Source organism: Seriola dumerili, unplaced genomic scaffold (assembly GCF_002260705.1).
Source record: "Seriola dumerili isolate Sdu_G_001 unplaced genomic scaffold, Sdu_1.0 BDQW01000814.1, whole genome shotgun sequence".
NCBI lineage: Eukaryota > Metazoa > Chordata > Actinopteri > Carangiformes > Carangidae > Seriola > Seriola dumerili.
In genome coordinates, this window is record NW_019175069.1 from 372,374 (window position 1) to 391,703 (window position 19,330).

General features: G+C 38.8%; 2 protein-coding genes across 2 annotated transcripts; one reads left to right on the top strand and one right to left on the bottom strand.

Annotated features, from left to right (window-relative positions):
- Nucleotides 1–6,969: 6,969 nt before the first annotated feature.
- Nucleotides 6,970–9,957, bottom strand: LOC111237214 (FK506-binding protein 3-like). Its single transcript, XM_022766219.1, has 4 exons — nt 9,515–9,957; nt 8,209–8,263; nt 7,909–8,023; nt 6,970–7,776 (listed from the first exon to the last, which is right to left on the bottom strand). The coding sequence occupies exons 1-4, from the start codon at nt 9,806–9,808 to the stop codon at nt 7,605–7,607; spliced, it is 636 nt and encodes a 211-aa protein (XP_022621940.1). The 5' UTR covers nt 9,809–9,957; the 3' UTR covers nt 6,970–7,604.
- Nucleotides 9,958–15,067: 5,110 nt separating this feature from the next.
- LOC111237209 (acyl-coenzyme A thioesterase THEM4-like) lies at nt 15,068–19,168 on the top strand. Its single transcript, XM_022766209.1, has 6 exons — nt 15,068–15,466; nt 16,201–16,390; nt 16,942–17,104; nt 17,365–17,475; nt 18,188–18,312; nt 18,454–19,168. The coding sequence occupies exons 1-6, from the start codon at nt 15,353–15,355 to the stop codon at nt 18,498–18,500; spliced, it is 750 nt and encodes a 249-aa protein (XP_022621930.1). The 5' UTR covers nt 15,068–15,352; the 3' UTR covers nt 18,501–19,168.
- The last annotated feature ends 162 nt before the right edge of the window (nt 19,169–19,330 follow it).

Sequence of the window (19,330 nt, forward strand, 5' to 3'; positions counted from 1 at the left end):
GTTGTAAAATCCAACCTGGTTTAGTCTATCACAAATTCCATAGTAAAATAAAACTTGTGGCCTTTATTTATTGAATTCAAAGATTCAAAGTAAACATCACACATTTCTATATTGCTTTTTTTCTTTACGTTAATTGCACAGCTCAAAATAGAGGATCCTTGTCAGATTTCCATGGTTGGCCTGCAGCTGGTCTGAGACGGCCTCGTCCCCAGAGACACAGTAGTTTCAGTCCTTAGGAAACTTTCTACCCAGTTTCCTCACTGATGTCAGAACAGTTTTGGTGCCAAAAATGGTATATACATTTTTGAATACTGAGGCATCTGAATACTGATATTCATATTAGAAAGTGTATGTCATTCTGTGATTCACATTTGTTGGCTGCATTTTCATAACATGCATTCTTACACAATAACATTACAAAGCAAATTATTTCTCACATGATTGCCATTCATTTTCCAGCCAGTGCTCCCAGAGGCTTGTGCATGTTAAGATGTAACTTATATCACAGTTCATTTAAAAATAGACTATTACATAATAAAATATCATGACTGGGAGGGAGGAAGTTTCATTAGCCAAAAGTTCAAAAGGATGTTCCCTCTATGTAAAATCAATTAATTAAGATATAAAAATAGTAACTGAAGGTTGGAGCTCACTATGTCTGATGCAATGGGCCATGATTCAGGAATGTGGAGACAGTAATGAATCACTGTAGATGTTAACATGCCATCAGGCTTTATTCCTGGATTCAGAAAAAGTCATTATTTGCACATTCCTATTGAATGAGAAGCAAAACAGGTTTGTCGAACTTAGCTGTAGAATGAAACAACTGTAGAAAGAATGAAAAAGAGGGAGTGATAGAACTGACTTCTCCCCGCTCCATCAACAGGTTTGACCGTGTTATGGTTTATGATGTCACAAACCTGTATGGTGCCAATAACAATGCTTGTTTGCTCATGGAGCAGGATATACTTGCATGCTTAGATCCCGTTGTGAAAAAAAGTGGTGTCGTTGTGTGTGTGTGTGTGTGTGTGTGTGTGTGTGTGTATGTGTGTGTATGTGTGTGTGTGTGTGTGTGAATACATCATTGTTAATATTTTCTTTTTTTGAATGTATCTCTAATCCAAGCCCTACCACACATGCACTGTATGTGTACACTTTCTTATGAGAGATTATATTACAATATAATCATAACCATTTATACAAAGTTTACTGTTCAAAACCATTTACCTGGACATCTGACTATGTTGGTCTGTTTTGCAGTGGTGCAGCAAAAGGATCAGAAGTCAATGCCAGACTCTGTAGGAATATGTCTGATATTTAGTTGACATCATAAAGCACAAGAACAACCGAATATCAAACATATCACACAGCCTCTAGCCAGTCAGCAAGTCGGAGCCTGAGCAGACTTGAAAAGCCTGTAGCAGACAGGAGAAACAATGCAGTGAGAAAAAAGAAGGGAGTGACAGATATATTCTGGAAACAGAAACGACCTGCACAACCCGTTCAACACAGGAGATACAACAGAGGAAAGGCCTTGGGGGGGGGGGGTCAGTAACACAGAGTCAAAGATCCTGTTGGCATTTGAGATCACCTATAAGTGGCTCGATTTGCTTCAGGAAACATGGGGATGATGGGAAACAGTGAACAGCAAAGACAAGAGGAGGAGAGGTGAGATTCACATGACGAAACACTTCGGTCTCTCAGCAGATCCAACGTCACATGCAAGCACAAATACAAGGATACTTACCAACTGTCTTCATCCACACATGGTGCCGCGTGTCCCATCAGTACAATAGCTGGTAAACAAGAGGTTAAAGTTAAAAAATGGGATTACTTGGAGTGTGTGTGAAATGATTCACAACTAACTGTTAAATGTGTGTGCAAGCTATGACCTGTGTGTGTGAGCAATTCCTCAGTGGGACAGCATTTATATATGCAACCCTGTGAGTTTGGGGGGACCACCTACACACACTCTTTTAGTGGCACACACACAAACACACCACACACACACACACACACACACACACAACACACAAACTCTACTCACACTGAGTATGCACCATGTAATTAGAGGTATATTGATCAACTGCTGTGGCCTGCAGCCTTTCCTCCCCACATTAGCCTGATCAATAGATGTGATGTTCATCCTGCTGTGAGCTCCCTCTCTCTCTCTCTCACTCTCTCTCTCTCTCTCTCACACACACACACACACACGCATACATGACCGCACATGCAGAGTCAAATAACTTTGAGTTATTGCCTGTAGGGAGGGCAAACGTGAACACATGACGGTCACTTCACTAAGTCACTAGTTGTATCCTGTTGCTACAATATTCCCTGTAAAAATTAAAGTATATCAAATGATGTATATGTCAAACAATTCATTTTAAGAGATGTATGTTTGTATTAAACATAGCTATGGCAAATGCATTTCAATAATGATGCTTTTTGACAATTTTTCATTAAAAGAAAAGAAACAAAGGGACTGAAGTAGCAGAGAGTAGCAACAAAACCAGGTAGATAAAATGTATAACAATGAATTCTATTCTGTATCAGCATTAGTCAATTTAATTTTCCTTCACAATACCCAAAGCACTATAAGAGTATCCACGTGTGAGTATCACAACTGCATTCTCTCTATCTAAGTCCGGAATAATTTTCCTGCCACTATTCAGCCAACTTATTGAAATATCATAAAATCTCTAAATGATAATATTAAGAGACAGAAGTAAAAGTTATAGCTTTACTTCAACCAGTCACAGCATAAGAGGCTGCTTACACAGTAACGCATCAATAGTAATAATACAATAACACTGACAATGGTTGTTGCTGCCTAATGAGTAATTTTTGATACTTGAAGTACATTTTTCTGCTAATACTTCTGTACTTTGAAGTAAGATTTTTGAATGCAGGGCTTTGAGTGTTTAAGTATTAAGATGACCTCCACAGTCAAGGTGACCTCTGCTTGTCGGAATGACTGGTGATATCACTACATCTGTGTCTTCAGTGGGGGAGTGTGGGTACTCTAACATGTGCTGACTGCACATCATGTGTCAAATATGATCGTCCATGATGAATGCAACACTTTCACCTGTGGGTGAGTCAGGATTTTTCTTTTTAATCAGTGAGAAGCAGGTGTGGAATAGTTGGAGCTGATAAGAAATACATTGTGAGAATGAGAATTTATGATTCATAGAGACATCCGGTACTTGACTGTGTCAGATATATCGCTATTATGTCATGTTTTCATTTACAAACATCAAACGACGTCATTAGTGAAAAACAAGATTAGATGTTGCATTTGGTGGACAACAGCCCTTGTTTATGACATCAGTCAGACTGACTGTCCCCCCTCTGCCGTCTCTGTATCCTCTCCTGGTACGACGCTGACCTTGTGAGCCTATTGGAGCGGAATGATAGCCCTCTGATTGCCTAATTGTGAGCCTGGGGGGAGTATTTTAATCTCTCACAGATGGAGAGTAGTGTGAGGCAAAGTGCAAGATGGCAGTATACAATATAAAGCAAAATGATTAAAAATTAACTATATGTTGTTTAAACCTATTGTTGTCTTACGTGACCAAGTAGTATTGTTTTTTTACAGTCTAATAATTCACTCCTAAGTCATTAGTCATCGCCTCCACAAAAAGTGAAAAAACTCGTTTACCTCTGATTTAGTCAGGGCTTAAAGTTATTATGCTTCCCTGCCACATATTAAAGGTTCAAAGATGAAAAAAAGATCAAAACTTAAAAAAAAAATCTTTGAACAAGTAAAAGTTAGTTTCATTTTCCATGCAGATTCATCAGTAAAGTTTTACTGATGTATTCTGACACCCAACTGCTGTAAGGCTGCAGCATTAAAACATCCAATTATACAAAACATCAATATTTAATTTGGCAATTTAAAAAAAGAGAACAAAATCCAAATAGAGCCAAATTGCTAATTTTCACATGTGCTGAATCCAGGGAACATACACATTCAAATGAAAAAACAAAATTTTGAATCTCAACTTTATCGTTCCTGTGACCAAAGAAAAAGCTTGTACTCTTGATAAAAGCAGACTAATAGAGACAACAAACTTTTCCCTGGAAGTTAAGATTACATCATATGATAAAATGATCATGCATACAAATGGGCATTTTATCAACACAGAAATTTTTTTTAAAATTTTTTAATTACAAAGCAGATCATGCAGTCTAATAACTAGGTACAGTCATGAGCAATATGTCCATAATGATGTCTGTGCAGTTGTTTAAATAAATATAATATAATAGGGTGCCCCATGGCTTTATGGTGGTGACCATAAACCTGCAATGTCCCTAGTTTGACTCCAGCTGGGGGTTTTTGTTGCATGTCATTCCCTTTCTCTCTCCCTTCATTTCCTGCAATATCTCTACAGTCAAAAGCTCTAATAAGCCATAAAAATGCCCTGAAAATACTTACAAACAAATATTATATAATAAACTTGGAACCTTACAGCGAGTAGACCAAATAACAGCTGTTCAGTCTAATGCAATATAATGCCAAAGTCCTACAATGATCATTACCTTTGTGAACACTAAATTGTTTAATTTTTATCTTTTTCATCTCCAAGTAAAGGTATCCAAAGCTGCTGTGCTAATAGTATTCCTTACATTGAAATGCGTACTCTGGTAAGTGCCTTTCAAAGTGTACTGGGAGGTAAACACTTCTGCAGTGTTAGTAGGTTTAAAATAAGATACTACACACAAAAAAACATGCAGGCATAACATTTTATTGAAAATTCACACTCCAGTAGAAAGAATGATGTTCTGTACTCAGCCAGAACACAAACTGCACAGCCAGAGCTTCACCAGGATAACAGAGTGAAGTTTATAGGTAGTGACAGACCAAGGCTTTGGGTTCTCTGATTGGTCAGTTTCCCTCCCTTTCTCTCTCTCTCTCTCTTTCTCTCTCTATCACACACACACACACACACACACACCCTGAGGCAGGGTCACTAAGAAACAAAGCGACAGACAAGGTTAACAACGATTATTCAATACCTATACTGTGTTTTCAGCATTGGAGGTAGAGGAGTTATCTAACAGAGAAAAAAACTTGATGAAAACTAAAGGCCAAAAGGCGTAATGTACTGCAGAAAAAAAAGAACAGTGGCAAAAGAAACAGAGGAGGATTTTGTCCGTCTCTTTTATTCGTATTTCCTATTTACATGCAGTCAAATAGGTGGCTTATCTGCAAATGGTGTTAGGAGGGGGGAGGGTGGGGGGGGTGGGGGGGTTGTTACAGCTATGCTGAATATATCATGTGGTTTGTCAACGTTTGTCTGTCCACTTTCTTCTGATCTCACAGTCTGCATTAATCATTACCAGGATACAGGTTATGAGTATTTTACAACCATGCCTTTGTTAAGCCTCACACCCTGACTATTGTGTGCAGTGTTGTACTTTATATTGAGCATTCTGACATACTGATGTGAGTGATTGAGCGACAGATACATGAAACCGAGCAGGTGGTGGAGGAAAAGCTGAAAGGTTTGTCTCCTTCAGGTTCATTTGCAGTGGGAACCTGCAGGTCCTCCCAGATCACATCACTCCTCTGTTTTTCCCGCCAGCGATTTCCTACATTGGCTTTCAGTTACCACAAACATGATTGAACCCTTCTTTAGCCTAGCCACCACAAAATATTTATTTATTACAAAGCATTTTACACCTTCGCACACACACAGACACACACATATACACACAACAAACACAAGCACATGTGCCCTACTCCAAAATGTGTCTTCATTCCCCTTCAGTTTACCATCCCGAAGGTGTGTCTGTGTCTAAGTACATACACACTACCCACCAAACACATGACCTTCATAGAATATTCCCTGAAGGTTCCCGTTTGGTCACATTCTTTCTCTCAGTTGCCAGTTTATTACTTACACCCAGCTTAAAGCAATCCAGCCTAATACAACAGTCCTGCAGGAAGTCCAACCATGATATATATCCTGGCTGGACACAGAAGTCTTTAAAGTTCTCAGAAAAAGTACATTTCAATACTTTCATGACAACTACTTAAACTCTCCTCTGCACAGATATTACACAAAATATCACAGGTATTCTTTCTGTATTTTAATTAAATGTTATTAAGAAGGACCTTGGTCAGGGAGGTGACTAAGGGCCCAACGATCACTATAACAGAGCTTCAAAAGTCCTGTTCAGAGATCATAGAACCTGCTGATCGGACAACCATCTCAGCAGTACTCAATCAGGCCTTCATGGTAGCGTGGCCAGATGGAAACCACTTTGATAGCACTAGGAAAATAAACTGTCAACTCTTGAAAGGACCTACCAGGAAGAATGAGCTGCTCAGACAGAGGAGTACAAAGTTTGTAGAGAGTCATCCAAGATGACTCAAAGCTGTAAATGCTGCCAGAGAGGCTTCTACAAAATACTGAATTAATAGTCTGAATGCTTTTGTAAAATTTAAGAATTTGATTTTTAATAAATTTGCACTATTTTTTTCGTGGATTACTGAGTGTAGATTGATGGGCAAAATGACATTTTTATCAATTTACAACTAAATCTACAACACATTAAAGTGTGCAAAAACTGTAACAGTCTCCACTTTGACCATCTGCAACATTAAAATGCTGTTTACACATTAACATGTATGTATTTGTTCTATTCATTACATTTATCTGATAATACTTCTGTGCTTTTACTTAATGGGATATATTTTAAGTCATGGTATTTCTACTTGTACCTAAGTAAAGGATTTAAATACTTCTTCAACCACTGTTGGTAATAAAAGGTGTATAGAGGACTTTGCACTTACATGAAAGAAATATTGTCAAAAGTAATCGCCCTCTATTGCTTTACAGCTTCAGAACCATAGCTGATCAAATGTAAGAGCGATAAATGATCATTAATGACAATTTATTTTACTGGAATTTTTTTTTATTCAACTTGAACTTAAAGTGAGTACATTATTGGCAGGATACTGTATAGATATGACCCTCTTTTTTTTTTTTTTTTTTAAACAGTCAGTTCATAGCTGTGTACTTATTTTCTTTGTGCCATAAATCCAAACTGACCAGTAGACAGACATTGCTGCTGTTGAGTGAGTGACCGAGCGACAGACAACATGAAGCCGAGCAGGTGGTGGAAGAAAAGCTGGAAGGTTTGTCTCCTTCAGGTTCATTTGCAGTGGGAACCTGCAGGTCTTCCCAGATCACATCACTCCTCTGTTTTTCCCGCCAGCGATTTCCTACATTGGCTTTCAGTTACCACAAACATGAGTGAACTCTTCTTTAGCCTAGCCACCACAAAGTATTTATTTATTACAAAGCATTTTACACCTTCGCACACACACAGACACACACATATACACACAACAAACACAAGCACATGTGCCCTACTCCAAAATGTGTCTTCATTCCTCTTCAGTTTGTTGCATAAAAATAAGGAGTATTCGTTCACATCCCAGTAAGTGAGTAGAGTCCTGCTTTAGGCTCTTCACCACTGTCTCACCCGTCATCAACCCAGTAAAGCTAAATGCTGCAATCTGGATGCAATGTATCGAAAACTTTGTTTCTTTAAGAGATGAAGTGTTGTACAGCACACGTTGTTATTCCTCATCTCTTCTTAGGGGCCTCTGCTTTTGCCTCCTCTTGTTTAGGGGCCTCTGGCTTTGCCTCCTCTTGTTTAGGAGCCTCTGGCTTTGCCTCCTCTTGTTTAGGAGCCTCAGCCTTTACCTCTTCTTGTTTAGGGGCCTCTGCCTTTGGTTGCTCATTGCCACACAACTTGCTTTAAGAGAAAGTTCAACAATAGAAAATGTAGTGAATGCATAGAAATCATTGTAGAAGTTCGAGTGCACACTGAAGATATATATGTATATACATATTTTTAAATTAAGGTCCAGTAAAGTAGTAACCATACCTTGCTGAGTCTGATCCTTTTTTCAAAAAGTCACATACTGGGTTCCGTGTTGCTAGTTGCTGTTTCAGATTTTCTACTTCTATTTTCCAGGTGGCCGTCTCTTTATCGGTTTCAGCTTTATTATCATATGACAGGAGACATTTAAGGTGTTTTACAAATTAAAAGCAAGGTTAGAGAAAGAGAAATACATTAAAAATACATCTGAAGAAAAAAAGGAGAAAGCTGCTTTGGCTCATCTCTCAGTTAATGAATACACAACACCTTTGGACATTGCGGCCACTACAGTAGGCCTTCACTTACCTTTGAAATTATTGAATTCTGTCTCTGCAGATGCCAGCTCATCTCTTGCAGTCTTCTGCAATTGGTAAAAGAATATCTCAGCAAGACAAACCTGAGTTTGTTAGAGAAATTTTCTCTACATAGACCAACATGGATGCTAGTTGCAGGATCCTGTAAATACACATCTTCAACTTAAACAACTTCTTTCTGACTGCCACGGTAAATATTTGAACACTACAGTCATCAGATTAATTGCATCTGTACACAACACAGTTTTCATGCATGTCATCAGTATTATGTTATCATGTATAAATCACTCCCTATATACTTCCTCCTTTGACATGTCTTCCCTTTATTTGGCTGTAGATTATCTCTCCAACTTTTTCCCTTTCACATTATCCTATTTTCTGTGTCCTAAAAGGTTCTTTTTAGGGTGATGTGTTCCTCAGATGTTCTGAGGAACACTGAGGAATCACCTCGCTCCATTGTGAAACCACTAGACTTTGTATAGTGAGCTCATAAAAGGCAGTAAATATGTAAAAATGATACATATGTAAATGCACACTGATTCTCTATGAAAACCACATAGAGCCACAGGGCCAAGACATTTCTGAATGCGCTCTATTGTTCCTCCACAGTTTGAGTGTTGGCAGTCCTCTGGGTACTTGACACCACAGCAGAGGAATTTTTATGATGCAAATTTCCATGTATTAATTGCTATTTCAAAACAGCATAACAAAAAAACAAAACGCTTTACTGCAGGAACACCTGCAGGCAGGGTGGTGGGGGTGTGGGGGAGGGTTAGCCTATGACCCTATTAAGGCTAAGGATGTTCATTTACATAATTCAAACAATATATGCAATAGTTTACAAATTGTGTAGGTAGGAAAAGGTACATTATTGTTGCAGTATAGAGGTGCCACTAGGCCTGTTTTCAGTCCCTGCTCTGACAGTGTAAGACATGCTAATTATTCCTAAACCAGGTTAAACAGGTTATGTGTGTGTTTTTTTTTACTTGTCCATAGGCTACACTTGACATGACTTAAGTCAAATCAGTTGTTCCACACAAAGAGACTGATTAAGAAAGGATATTATTCCAATAGTTATGAATAGCTATAGTAATAAAAAGATGTAATAAATAATTTAATTTTGCATTCGGTTCTTATATTTAACCCTTTCCTCCTCGCCTGGCCTCAAGTTCAAGTTCCTTACATTTAGTTTTAATTGCCTACAAGGTCACACAAACCTGTGTCTCTGTGTAAACTAGATCAAGCATGATTGCGCATGGGACCAGCATCAATACCCTCATCTTTCACTCTGTCCTCACCTGGCCTCCCTGACAGACGTCTGCATCACCCTTCGTCTTATCCGCTTTGGTCTGGAGCACGTTTACTTCTTCCTCCAGCGTTTTCTGGCCATTCTCGGTCTCATACAACAGTTTCTGCGTCTCCGACATTTCCTTCTCAAACTCCCCCAGCATGTCGTAGGTCACCCGCAGCTTGATATCCAGAAACCTTTTCCGTCTATCTTCTCTGTCCTCCTCCTTTTTCCGTATCTTGATGAGCCCGAGCAAAGCGACACTCACGATGACTGTTACAGGTAGCAGCACTTGCACTTTCATTTTTTTTCTGGAGTTGTGACTCTTCTATGTGTGTGAAGGGTGGCTTTACTTCTTCCTACAAGGTGTCACAGCATAGCTTCTTTAACTTCCATGTAGAATTCCGAGTCAAAACCTCTCAACCTGGTCGCTCTGGTTACACCTCTCTGCGTTTCCTGGATCACTTCTAATCAATCAGACACGCTGCCCGACTCACCTGTGCCTCTGGATTGGATAGTCATTATTTTGTTGGGCATAAGCTATCTAGCCTTGCCCCTTTCTGTCACGAGAAACACACCCTCTTCCTGCATGGCTGCCAAAAAGAGACTGGCCCTGCTGAACACCTGTTACACCTACAGTATGTGCTCATCATCCATGTCATTTTAATACCTTATGCTATAACTGAGTCAAAGTTGATTGTAGGTGAACAGGCGTGTCTATGTTTTGTTTCTGTGTGTGTGTGTGTGTGTGTGTGTGTGTGTGTGTGTGTGTTCTATGTGTGTACAATAAATAATTCATTTATTCTAACTTATATAAGTAAATTTCTTTAAATTTAAAGCAGTCTGATATTCCTTTTTAAAAGTCATCTCAGATAATAGTGGCAGTACAGTAAAAAAAAAAAAAAAACTATGGTATTAGCAACAAGATGTACCTAAAGTATCACAAGTAAAAGGCTTTATTATATTATTATATATTTTCTATTAAGAATTGATGCATTCACATGTACGCAGCATGTTAATGTTGTTGTTGGCTAGTTTGTAAAGGTGGGCAGTTTAATCTGTAACAGTGCATGATGATAATTGTTGTTTTGTATGTAAAATTTTAACGTTAACCTAGCTGTCAATTCAATGTAGTACAGTAAAAAGTACTCTAATTTCCTCCTATAAATGTAGTGAAGTATAGGCAATACAAGTAAGAAAACGGCAAAGGTCAAAGTAGGCCTACATCAAAACTGCACTTAATACCTGCAGTAGGCTACTTGAATGAATGTAAAGAAACAGGTTAGAGCAGGAGTTTTTTTTAGTTTTTTTTTTTTTGAGGTTTTAAGTTTGTTTGGTATTCAGCCTCATGTGAATTCTTATTACTTGGCACTCTTTTTAATCTGATGTTAAACGACATTCAATGGAAGCAACACGATCACCATGCCAACACATTCAAGGTGCTTCTACAGGTGCGCGTCTGCCAGAAACAGAATGTCACAGGAGGAAATTATGTAGAGCGTCACGCCCATCTTGTTGAGCAGGTAGAGCAGGTTAACAAACACAATAACCACGGTTACACCGGGGCAGGGAGCTGGAGGAGACGCGCGTGAGCGGTGAGTGGAGAGAAGATACCCGGAATGCACGACAAGTGATCGGCAGCAGTTTCCACCAACTGGCCCCTTGTTGATCCAGTCTTTTATTGTCTCGACCAAGATGAAGCTCGCGGTTGTTTTACTGTGCCTGAGCGTGGCTATGATGGTTGGAATGGTTTTCCAATCCGTGCGCCAGGAGCTGCACCTGCGCCACTTGAAAACCCGCATGGTGCTGGACTCGGTGGAGGTCAAGAGGAAGGAGGAAGCCATCGTCGATGCGAAAAATAAAATACAGGGGCTGAAGACAACACTAGACTCTGTCAACTCCAAGATGGATCAGCTGAAAAAGAAGAAAGTAGACGGTGAAACATCAAGACAAGAGCATGATAAAACTCTGCAGGCCTGTAACTCAGAGAAGGTAAGGGACACACACATACAGTTTTCTTAACAGATTCCGGGAGAGATGGTCATGATAACTTCAGGTTTTGACTAGTGCTTTGCATCCTTCATTGCGCGCGCACACACACACACACACACACACACACACACACATACACATTTACTTAGCATACACTTCAGCATGAGCTACTATCATAACATTATTTACAGGAAAGTCAAGAAATCATTTTTCAGGATGCGCATGATGTCTAATATTGACTGTGTGAACTTGGAAAGACAGGATCAGCTTGTTCCGCAGTATCCTGTTACATCCAAATGTTTCATTTATGTTTCTTCTGAACCTGCTTTTTTTTCTCCTCATGCATTAATCTGCCTTAACCGCTGACAAATATTTTCTCCTGTTTCCTTATTAGGAAGAGGTTGAGAAAAAGAAGGCAAGTGTGACAGAGGACCTGACTAAACTCAAAGGTAAACAAGCCTTTTGTTTCAGCCCTGGGAAGGTAGGTGGTTAAAAGTTTGCTTCTCTATACTAATGCCAGCCAATCCACAACTGAGAGAGCAAGAGAATGACACAAACTCTAAAGTGTCTCTACACATCTTAATGGCCATTTAAAAGACAGGGGATGAGCTGGCGAGATCTGTCAGTCTTGCACCATCTACACAGAACCCAGACACCAGGAATGCTGAGATAACTGTCTTGTTTTCAATTTAAATTTAACAATGAGAAACCAGTGGAACTAGATGTGATAACAGTATCCCGTTTCAGTCACTGATCTGCATATCGCTTATCCTAGCTGATTTAAATCTGAGCTCAGCTAAAGTACCAGCAGCCATTCACATGTTTGCACCTTAATATTCAGCAAAGCCTATATTTGGACATTGTCATTTTGTACACTCTCTGGAGTAACATTTGGTTCTCTCTGTTGTTCTCTGTAATTTCCCTAGCTGACCATGAAGCGGCTAAAAAGAAGGCAGAGGAGGAGATTCAGAGCTTGAAACAAGAGATTCTGGATAGAGACAAAGCTATATGTGCCTTTGTAGATACGACGAAGGAGGAAGCACGGTAAGATTTGAAACAACTATTTGCATCTTCAAGAATAACAGTGTGACTTGTATCCAATTACAGTGCAGTTCTATTTAACAGTCATGGCTGTAAAAGTAAAGCCACAAAGCAGCCTTATCACATAAGGACTTTGCACTTTGAAATAACACTTTTTCTTCTTAATTTCTTAATTTCACAGGAAGCTGTGTGGAATCACTGTCGCTAAAAAATAAAGTCAACTCAGAAACATTCAACATTGACTGAGAACTTAAAAAAAAGAAGAAGCATGCTATACATACAAGGATACAATTTTACTATCACTGATGTGATTATAGATCTGCTTGTTTCTTAAGAGAATGTTTGATCTATATTGATTTATAAAAACTGTCTGTACATCCATTCATGGGACAAATAGACATAGGGACTGGGGAAATATAATATTTTTTTTTTACAGGATTGTATTGGTGGGTTGGATCTTGTGTGGCTTTCTATCTCTGTAAAACACTTTGACACATACTTGTGATTACAGCCTTCACAGATCAACTTAGCTGTTATGCAAAGTCATTACCAAAAACAGCCTCCACTGATTGAACCAGTAAAGCTACGTTGTGTAGTACCTGTGTATGTTCTGGTGCCCGGCTCCTGATGAAACTGTGTCTACCAGCAACCCGGAAAACAACATGATCACTGGTCTTGTGTGGCATCATTTGTTAACCAAACATACCACGTTTAGTGGAACAGTAAATTTATGCCTCATGGAAATATCACATGATGTCACATATTGGGAGTGAGATAAATGTCGGTTGAATAAATATTCACTTAGAATAAATGGTAGCTGACATGCAGATTAACATGTCATATTTCCAAATATTATATTTCTCAAAAAGCCACAGTAATCTAAAATTGCCCCATGGTAGCTGTTTTGTACACAATAAAATCTTACCTGGCTGATAAGCTGTCTGGTGTTATCTCTGGTCTGTTTGTACTGCAGGGCCATAACCAACTGAACTCGAACACAAAATTAATGTGCACAAATGAATGACACATATTTTTATGTCTGTCATATATTCATCTCTTATTTGATAGGTTGAAACAAAACAGTTCAATGACCTGTTCTCTACCCCCACCTAGTGCCCATCAAAGGCTTAACTGACAGTCTCCTTGCAATTCCAATTCCAATTTCCATCTCATTTGCAGACTGAAGTACTTAGTATGCATACCTTAGTTCTCTTTTCCTTCAGTACCTTTTCAGCTAATCTATAAACCTTAAGCTTTGGAGACTCAGTTCAGCCAGTCTGTCTGAGCTCACAAAAGCTGGCCTCCAGCATGCTACAAAATGAGTAAATAAGTAAATACTATTCTGGAAAGTTATGTTACAGAGGTGCAGTTTTGAGGGCAAAGGTTCAGACAGAATTAGTTTAACCATAAAGGAAAAGGTGTTGCATCTGATGAACAACAAACTTAGACATTTGGTTCAATCAACTTCAATCCTAAAAAAGGCAATGCACTGGGCTCAACAGGTTAAGAGGTCAGTTAAAAAACAAAATGTGTGGCTCTGTCTTTGACATTCATATTCAATTTGAGAAAAGACAAATAGTTTCTTAAATTACTTTTTTAACTGTCAAGAACTGGTGTTCCTACAAGCACACTGAGTGATCACTTCTTATATGGGAAGGATCACATTTAGAGAAAACAAATGTTTATAAATTGTGGTAAGATTGTTAGTAACTGAAATCTCTGTATGGCTGTACAAATAAAAATAATAAAATAAAAACAATTATTGTAGTAGATACCCAGAGGGTATTCATTTATTTTGTGACCCCTTCTGTCCCATTCTTGTGAATGCAATATCTTGAGGGAATTTCTTCAAATTTGGCATGAACGTTCACTTGGGCTCAGAGATGAATTGATCCCATTTTGGTGGTCTAGGGTTAAGGTCACTGTGACCTACCAAAACACTTTTGGCTACAACTCAAGACTTACACACTGATTAACTGCAGTTGGACTGGTTGGCAGAGGCATACAACTGCAAGGTGGTAATTCTAGTGTACTAATGGTAACAGACATTTCTCTATACCAAGTTCACATAGAATTCCCATTTTAAACAACTCACTTCTCTTTACCAGCATCAGTTAACGGCTAATCTCACATCCAAAATGCAAACAAAAGACTTGATACACATCTCAGGATCAATAACATTGACGACATTTGTCTCCATACAAGAAAACTGTCTCTCAGAACCAACACAATGACCTAAGCACCTGAATGGATTGAGCTACAGGAAACGGTGGAAATAAAGATATTTTTTATAACCAATGGTTATAAACCATTAATTAAATTAACAAACTTTATAAATACTAAATAGTAAAGCGTTTCCATGTCCGTACCCATGTTGTTAATAAAGTTTTACAAAAATAATGTTGGTTGCCAATGGGAACCGGTTGTTACGGGAAAACGCCAATCACAATGCGAGGTCTAAAGCACGTGATCCAAATGACGCAATAGTTGGTATCCGTCGTGCCGGAAGTTGACAAGGGCTGGTCTGATGACACATGAAAGTCACCGGTAAAACTACAACAGTGTATTACAGCCATGGATGTATTATAAGGCCCTACAACGGGGCGTGATTTTAAACATGCTTACGGTGTATTATATAGCATCCCAGTTTTTACCGCGGCGTTAGTGGTTTGTTACGGTTCAAGCTAACTTAAGCTAGCAAGCCCTTTCGACAGTGGTTTGCTGCCGTTCCGTAACACATCACTTATCAGTTCTGACAGAGTGAGTGTCTGTACAAGCTTTTACATTTAACCTCATCCCTTGAAACAGAGTACAGATGGCAAGGAGCCTCGGTAGGCTACTCAAAGGCTTTCAGAGCCTCACTTCTCTCCCAGCCATGAGGGCTCAACGTAGCCATCCGTCTGCCTGCGTGCCATGCAGGACCACGGTGGTAGGTAGAATGAAGTGCTGTGATGAGTGATTGAAATGACTGGTCAGATATTTGGGAATGGGGTTTGACCATGTGAACTCAGTGGCTTTACTCTCCTTGCTGGCCTTCCAGGTGTTTCTCGGTTTGATAATGTGACTGTCTTTTCCACAGCAGAGTAGAGTTAGAAATGTCCAGCAATGAAATAGACTAAAATAGCTTGACCAAGATGATAGATTTTATAGCCTCTGACTCAGTGCAGGAGTGATTCCGAGCTGTAGCAATTAGTCAATAATTCGATCAGCCAATTAATCAATTTCCTAAGCAAAAAATGTGAGAAAAAATTCTATTTCTTCTCAAATGTGTGTGATTTGATGTGTTTCTTCATCAGGCATGATAGCAACATATATTACATTTTATATCTAGAGACATCTCTAATGTATGCCCACAACGTGAGGGGAAGAATTTTTAAAAACACATTTTAATATCTCTGTTTTTGGTAGAATGAAATACCTGGCAAACCAAGGTATTTCATCACATTGATCACATTGATGATTGTAGTGCTATAAAGCAGTCCAGGATTTTGATTTACAGTTTTGCCCCTAATGGCTTAATACAACCTTAGACTTTGAAGGGATAGAAACCTCAAATGGTATGATGGAGGACAATCTTCTACTGTCTTTATGTATTGTCATATTGCGCTACATAATACTCTTACATGTCCTGTCTGACATTTTATGCATTTCCCTGTTGGGTAGGCACTGCCATCACTCTTTTCCTTCAAGCCCCGGGACTTCAGCCTGCCTAACTCCTCGTGGGGCTCAGAAATGATGCGGTTGTATGACCATTACAACAGCCAGTGTGAGGTGGAGGCAGAAGGAGGAGAGACACGGGGAGGGCCTTGGCAGAGACTGCCAAGCTACAATCGCTCACTCAAGTATGCTACAGGTAAAGGTGCACACTGTTACTGTGATGTTTGTCTTGTTTGTTTTATTAAAGAAACAGAGAAAACATAGTAATGGGACTTTTTAGCAATAATCAAGGGTTCAAGCTTATCCATCTAAACTGTGTCGCATTTTAACTTGATATATAGTGTGTGTTTATATTTAAACCACCATTAAGTTGGGAATAGGCATGTGCTAATACCGGCATGTCAGTAATAAATAAAATAATATATAATTTTAAAACTATGTTAAAAAAAAGTATATTTTTTATCCTGATATATCATTAGATTAATTGTCTCTCACCTTGTTGGTACAAAGAGAAGAATATATACTGTATGTACACTGGTTTGACTTGTTAATCTCAGATTGTGACTTGTTTTGTGGTGGGGAACATTTTGATCCTGAAACACTGTACACTTTTACTATACAATAAGAAACATTAAATCTTAAAATAGGAATATTTTTGATACCCTATTGCACCTGCATTTATTATATATTTATTACCTGGGCTGCTCTTTTAGCTGCTGACTGTTCACTTATGTATTTTTCCATCAGGAGGAGTGTATCTGAGTAAGATTATCCAGTCAAGAGCTCGTCTTTTTACCCGCAACATCAGAGAACCAGGAGCAGCATTTGAGTATGTTCTGTTTGTTAACAAAGAGGAGCAGAGGTGTGTGTGCATTTTCCAGGCTGGACACCTACTGGAGGGGCCGCCAGGGTGAGCAAACCCCTTCTGTGGTGTATAAATGGCTGTGCTTCCACTTAACTGTACTCCATACTGAAAACAACCCAGAAATAGTACAGTAATAGAATATACATTTTCACATTTTAGTCCATCTATACAATCAGCTTTCTAATAAATGCAAAATGCCAAAAAATAAATAAATACATTCAAAAAGTTTTAAAACTTCAAACTTCTCACAACTACACTTTTAAACTTTAGATTTGAGGTCTAATAGATGTTGTGTGTGTTTCCAGACATGTCCACGGGGGGGCAATAGCCACTATGATTGATAATGTGACAGGAACTCATGCTACTGTGCTCTCTGGACCTGTTATGACTGCCAATCTCAACATCAACTACCGCAGGTACAAGAAGAATATATTTTTATCAATAAACAACAATCTGTTCATTCTATAAATACTAAAATTTGTAAATATATGGTAAAATAAAAAATATAAATAGATAATTTGTGCATTTAGTCATGTATGTAACCCAAAAGAATAAATGTTTGTATCTCTGTTTAAACATTCTCCAAAATGTGAAATACCGTACTCAACATTCTAGTTTACAGTTTAGCTTTCTGTGTGTATAGGTCTGTGTTGTCTCATTTGTTTACGCGGAACACATTGAGCCACATGCAGGAATATGACAAGCGCTGTTTAGGTGCTGCATGTGCAGTACAGTAGAAAAGACACAGGTGTTCGCCGCAGTTGGTATAGTTTACACTGACACTGAATGAAGTCACATAGATGATTTCAATGTGCAAAGTAAATATTCAGTTCAGTGATCTTTGTAGTAGTAACAACAGTGTTTGCCTCACAATGTCGTGTCAAATGCTCTGGTTCACTCACTGTCATAAGCCATGGATCATTTGACATTTGCTTTGGGCCATTTGGGTTCAACATTCGAAGAGTATGAAGTGCTCTCCTTAACCCAGATTTCAAAATAATAATCTTAATGATAATAATAGTAATAGTGATGCCCCTAGGTGCATTAGCACCAACTCACATCTTCATACTGTATGATGATTATCATTCATGGTCAGTTTTCTCTAACAAACACTTGTCTTGTCTCAAGCCCCGTCCCACTGGGAAGTACAGTGTTGATTGAATCCTCTCTGGATACAAAAGAAGGCAGAAAAACATTTATTTCATGTAAAGTTACCAGCACCGATGGCTCCAAACTGCACACAGACGCAACAGGTGACGTAAATTTTTCTTACACACAACTTGTCTGATGGTACATGTCTGTGAAAGCACCCAGTTTGTCACATATCTGCTCTTCGACTTAATCGTAACTGTCCTGATTTTGGTTTTTTTTTTTTTTTCATGCTTCTTTTGCAGCACTGTTCCTGTCAATTAATGTCAGCCATCTACTACGGGGAGGGTGACACTACCACACCAACCTAGCACCTACCCAAACACTGTCAGCAAGCTGAGGCCTCTGTGTGTATGTGTGTGTGTCTGTGTGTCTGTGTGTCTGTGGGCTTGTTTCACCATGTTTTAGGGGTTCAACAACCGGGAGGCCACTATACTTGTGGGGTCCGACAGCTTTGTGGGGACCAAAATGCAGGACCTCACAAGTTTAAATGGCTGTTCGAGGATTTAGGCATTCGGTTGTGATGGCTGAGGTTAGGCTAAGGGGCTAGAGAATGCATTATGTCAGTGACCCCACAAAGATAGCTGTACAAGGATGTGTGTGTGCGAATGTGTGAGTGTTTCATTTGTTTGCAGTATTTTTGGGAGTGTACACTTATGTGCCAGGGGATTTAAGAGATAACTTCTCTAACTTCTCTCACTTTTAATCTTAGCCTGATAGTCACGCATATCTCAGTATTTTATTACTAACAAACAGATTCTTGAAGTACCGTTATTTGACTACCTCTGCTTAGTGTGACACATCAACAGTACATATATGAACATTATTTATTAAACAAAATGTTAAGGGTTATTTATTGTAACTTTGCAACAGTATTGATGGTTCTATGTAACATTGGGGCTTTTTGAGAGTGAGATAATTGCCCAAAATGTACTGTACGTGAATACTTTGTTTCCTCCATTAAAGCCTTACCTAAGGGTATTATATAAATTATACAAACCATGTGTTTGTTTGTTTGTCAACAAGTTAAATTTGCAGCAGTTTGGTTAATAAAGTGAGGCTTTTATTTATAAACCTTCCAACAAAAAGGAAATACTTGAATTAGATGTAGGATGGAAAACT

Excerpts from the sequence above, each read along its gene's own strand:
- LOC111237214 (XM_022766219.1), bottom strand. The coding sequence starts at position 9,808 with ATGAAAGTGCAAGTGCTGCTACCTGTAACAGTCATCGTGAGTGTCGCT. Across the intron at positions 8,024-8,208 it reads AGAATTCAATAATTTCAAAG|CTGAAACCGATAAAGAGACG; the intron begins GTAAGTGAAGGC and ends ATGATAATAAAG. Across the intron at positions 7,777-7,908 it reads AAAGGATCAGACTCAGCAAG|CAAGTTGTGTGGCAATGAGC; the intron begins GTATGGTTACTA and ends TTTCTCTTAAAG.
- LOC111237209 (XM_022766209.1), top strand. The coding sequence starts at position 15,353 with ATGGCAAGGAGCCTCGGTAGGCTACTCAAAGGCTTTCAGAGCCTCACT. Across the intron at positions 16,391-16,941 it reads CTCACTCAAGTATGCTACAG|GAGGAGTGTATCTGAGTAAG; the intron begins GTAAAGGTGCAC and ends TTTTTCCATCAG. Across the intron at positions 17,476-18,187 it reads CTCAACATCAACTACCGCAG|CCCCGTCCCACTGGGAAGTA; the intron begins GTACAAGAAGAA and ends TCTTGTCTCAAG.